Raw genomic sequence first — 3838 nt, forward strand, 5'->3', positions numbered from 1 at the left:
GAACACCAAATGGCTTGCTAAAGACGCATCCAGATATACTCCTATGTATATGAGACATTCCTTCACTTGCAAGTTGCAGGTAGCAGCACTGCAAGCCTGCAGCAGCATTGTACTTTGATGCTCCAAGATCCAACATCCAGCGATACATGGCGCATAATCAGGGTACTAATTACCGAATATATACAGAGAATCAAACGCTACTGACCAGAAATTTTTTGGGTTTTAGAGGCTCGGCTCGGCTTCCAATGCAAGCAGGCGACCAACCGCAGCCATTCAGCAGATAAACAGATTGATCACTCAGCTGTTCTTGGCCTCTTGCAGCATCTCCACCACCTTCTTCATCCTGGGCCGCTTCGCCGGGGCGCGCTCCGTGCACAGCATCGCGACCTTGAGCACAGCGAGCATCTGCCTGCGCCACGCGAACGAAACGGTGCTCAGCCGGGGGTCCATGATCTGCTCTGGCGTCTCACCCCTCGCCGGTGCGGCGTGCACCCACTTGACGAGATCCACGCCCTCGTCGAACACCTCATCCACGGGTAGCTTGGATGTCAGGATCTCCAGCAGGACCACCCCGTAGCTGTACACATTGCCGGGCACCGTCACCTGCATCGTGTAGGCATACTCTGCAAGGAACCAATTGCAAAAAGGCAAACGATTGTTCATGGTTGTAGACATCCAGAGAACTACTTCTAGTATAGCTACCAAATGTTGGACAGAGTTTAGACCTGGAGGAATGTAACCAAATGAGCCCGCAACCGTGCTGATGCTGGCCGTGCCCTTTGAAGGGTCCAGCAGCTTGGAGATCTCAACTTCACCGAGAAGCGCATTGTAATGCGAGTCAAGGAAGACGTTCCCTGAACAAATGTCGAGGTGAATGGTGGCAACCTGATGGAGGAATGCCAGCCCTTCGGCGACATCAATGGCAATCGATAGCAGCCTTGGCCAGTCAGGTTTCTGCTTCTCGCCATCAGTATCACCACCATTGTGCAGCAACTGAAGCAGGGTGCCGTTTGGCATATGGTGGTGCAGCAGTAGCGCGACGTCGTCATAGATGACAAACCCAATCGGCCGGACCAGGTTCTTGTGGTTGATGTGGGCAAAGCGCTCGAGCTCTCGGACCATCTTCTCCTGCTGATGGATGACCGCATGGTCCACAGACTTCAGCTTCTTGACACACACCACCATGCCAGACGGCATGACGGCTTTGTAGATAGTGCTGAATGTTCCGTTGCTCACTTCATTCGCATCTTTGAATGTCGCCTTCATGCAGCTCTGGAAATCAATGGCCTGCTGCAAGCTCTCGATGAACACGGCTGAGGCCCCGACCTGCGGGGCTGCCACCACCACCTCCCCTGCCTCGGCCTTCTTTGCCTCTTCCTCCTTCTCCTGCCTCTCACGCCACATGAACAATGCCACCACCAATGACACCAGTGAGAAGATGAGCACACAAGAACCAACAACTGCCAAAGCCACCCTGTAAGATATCCCCCTGTGGTCCATTCCATAATTGGAGCCATAAATTGATCCACAGTCCACATTCAGTGGGTCGCCACACAGCTTGGCATTGCCGGAGAAGCTGGAGGCCGCGCTCTTCTGGAACGGTCCGAAAACCGGTATGGCACCGCTGAGCCGGTTATTTGACAGATTGACCTCAATCAAGCTCAGCATCCCTCTCATATCACCTGGGATCTGACTGGATATCTCATTGCTCGACAAGTCCAGCATGACAAGCTTATCAAGCCGCCCAAGCTCATGGGGCAGCGGCCCAGTAAAGTGATTGAAGCTAAGGTTCAGCGCAATCTGCAGGCTCTTCACCTTGCCTATCTCAGCTGGAATTTCACCACTGAGGTTGTTGTTACCGAGCTGCAGCTCGAGCAGCCGGGTACAGCCCCCAATCCCTGCCGGAATGCCTCCGGAGAACTCATTGTGATCGAGCAGAAGGAACTGCATCCGTGACCCGTTGCAGATGTTCTCCGGCAAGTCACCACGGAAAGCATTGTAGCTCAAGTCGAGCTTGCTGAGGTTCCGGCACCGCAGGATCGATCTCGGGAACTCGCCGCCGAGGCCGTTGCCAGACACGATGAGCTCCTGTAGGCTCCTGAGCTCGCCGAGAACATCCGGCACCTCGCCGGCGAGGCGGTTGTTTGCCAGATTGAGCAGCGTCAGGTTGGCGCACCGCGCGAACTGCGTGGGGATCCCGCCGGACAGGTCGTTGGTGTTGGCCTCGAAGTAGGTGAGGCTGGTGGCGTCCCCGACCGACGCCGGGATGGCGCCGGAGAGGAGGTTGTCGCCGATGCGCACGTTGGAGAGGCCGCGGCAGCGGCCGATGGCATCGGGGATGGTGCCGTTGAGGCGGTTGAGGGTGAGGATGAGGACCTGCAGGTTGCCGCGCTCGAAGAGGCTGCCGGGGATGCTCCCCTCGAGCGCGTTGGAGTGGAGGTTGAGCACCTGGAGCTCCGACGAGAGCCCGAGCCCCGGTGGGATCGGGCCGGACAGCGCGTTCTCGTAGGCGGACAGCACGCGGAGCGCCTGGAGCCCCGCCAGCCAGCCGGGGAGCGCGCCCGTGAGGTTGTTCCCCGAAATCTGCAGCTCCTGGAGCGCCCTGAGAGCCCTCAGCTCGTCGGGGATGCCGCCGGACAGCGCGTTGTTGGAGAGGTTCAGGAACCGGAGCCCCGACGCGCCGGCGAGCGCAGCCGGCACGGCGCCCGTCAGCGCGTTCATGGAGAGGTCGAGGAACTCGAGGCGGGCGAGCGCGCCCAGCGCCGGCGGGAGGGCGCCGCTGAGCGAGTTGGCGGAGAGGTCGAGGCGCGCCAGCGCGCGGAGTGCGGCGGCGGCCGAGAAGTCCCCCCGGAGCCCCCGGCGCGGCAGCTCGATCGCGGTGACCGCGCCGGCGGCGGCGGGGGAGCAAGTGACGCCGCGCCACGCGCAGTGGTCCGCGCCAGGGCCCCAGCCCGGCGGCGCCAGGGCCCGCCGCAGCGCCTGCATTGCCGCGGCATCCCCGCCGCCGCCGGGGGCTCCCCCGGCGCCGTCCGCCGCCCGCGGCGCCGAGAGGCACGCCGAGAGGAGGAAGGCCAGGAAGAGGACGCTGCGGCGGTAGCAGGGGGAGGAGGAAGGCATTTGGGGGTGGGGATTCTTCTTGGCTCCGGGCGAGGGAAGGCAGTGGTGGTGCCCAGGCCTGGCGTGTGCGTGCGCCTGCTTGGTTTTGGGTGGTAGCGGGAGGGGGGACAGGAGAGGAGAGGGGGCACGCACGGCACACCACACGGCGACAGGGGCCGTGGCTGCTGGCCGCCGCTCGCTCCCACTCGCACTCCGTCGGGGGGGAGAGAGAGAGAGAGAGAGAGGGGCCGTGTTTTAGAGAGAGAGGAGGAGGAGAGGCGGAAAGGTGGTTGGACGGAGCGGCGCAGAGGTGCTCGGTGCATTTGGGTTGAAATTCTCAGAGAGTGTGTGCGAAATGGAAATGGATACCCCACCAAGAGAGGCTAGGTGAACACCATTGTTGTACACAGATAGCTAAGAGGCAAGTGTTGATACTTGATAGTATGTTAGTATGTATGTTACTATATATAAGCGGGCGTCTAAGATAGTTTGATGATCAATGGCAGATGAGTGGATAGGAAAAGGTCGGGCGTGCTCTGGTTCTGCTACGAATATCACATTCTTCCACTTCTCCAGCTTATTTTCCGATGGTTGCCGACATGAATCAAGCAAGTTTGGATGGACGCGGGAGGAAGAAGAGACCTAACCGTTTATTTGGGTCGTGGGCTCATCATGAATCGAGCAAGAATAGACGCTGGAGGAAGAAGAGGCAAACCGATTATTTGGGTTGTGGGCTCTCATG

The 3838-nt window shown here is 59.6% G+C and overlaps 1 protein-coding gene across 1 annotated transcript; it reads right to left on the reverse strand.

Annotated features, from left to right (window-relative positions):
• Window positions 1–18: 18 nt before the first annotated feature.
• Window positions 19–3379, reverse strand: LOC136532150 (leucine-rich repeat receptor-like tyrosine-protein kinase PXC3). Its single transcript, XM_066524756.1, has 2 exons — window positions 726–3379; window positions 19–623 (listed from the first exon to the last, which is right to left on the reverse strand). The coding sequence occupies exons 1-2, from the start codon at window positions 3115–3117 to the stop codon at window positions 298–300; spliced, it is 2718 nt and encodes a 905-aa protein (XP_066380853.1). The 5' UTR covers window positions 3118–3379; the 3' UTR covers window positions 19–297.
• Between the last annotated feature and the right edge of the window lie 459 nt (window positions 3380–3838).

This window comes from Miscanthus floridulus, unplaced genomic scaffold (assembly GCF_019320115.1).
Source record: "Miscanthus floridulus cultivar M001 unplaced genomic scaffold, ASM1932011v1 fs_538_1_2, whole genome shotgun sequence".
Classification (NCBI taxonomy): domain Eukaryota; kingdom Viridiplantae; phylum Streptophyta; class Magnoliopsida; order Poales; family Poaceae; genus Miscanthus; species Miscanthus floridulus.

What these genes read in the sequence shown, in the direction of transcription:
- LOC136532150 (XM_066524756.1), bottom strand. Translation starts at nt 3,117, where the DNA reads ATGCCTTCCTCCTCCCCCTGCTACCGCCGCAGCGTCCTCTTCCTGGCC. An exon ending in ATTTGGTTACATTCCTCCAG is followed by an intron (nt 624 to 725) that starts GTCTAAACTCTG and finishes GGTTCCTTGCAG; the next exon opens with AGTATGCCTACACGATGCAG.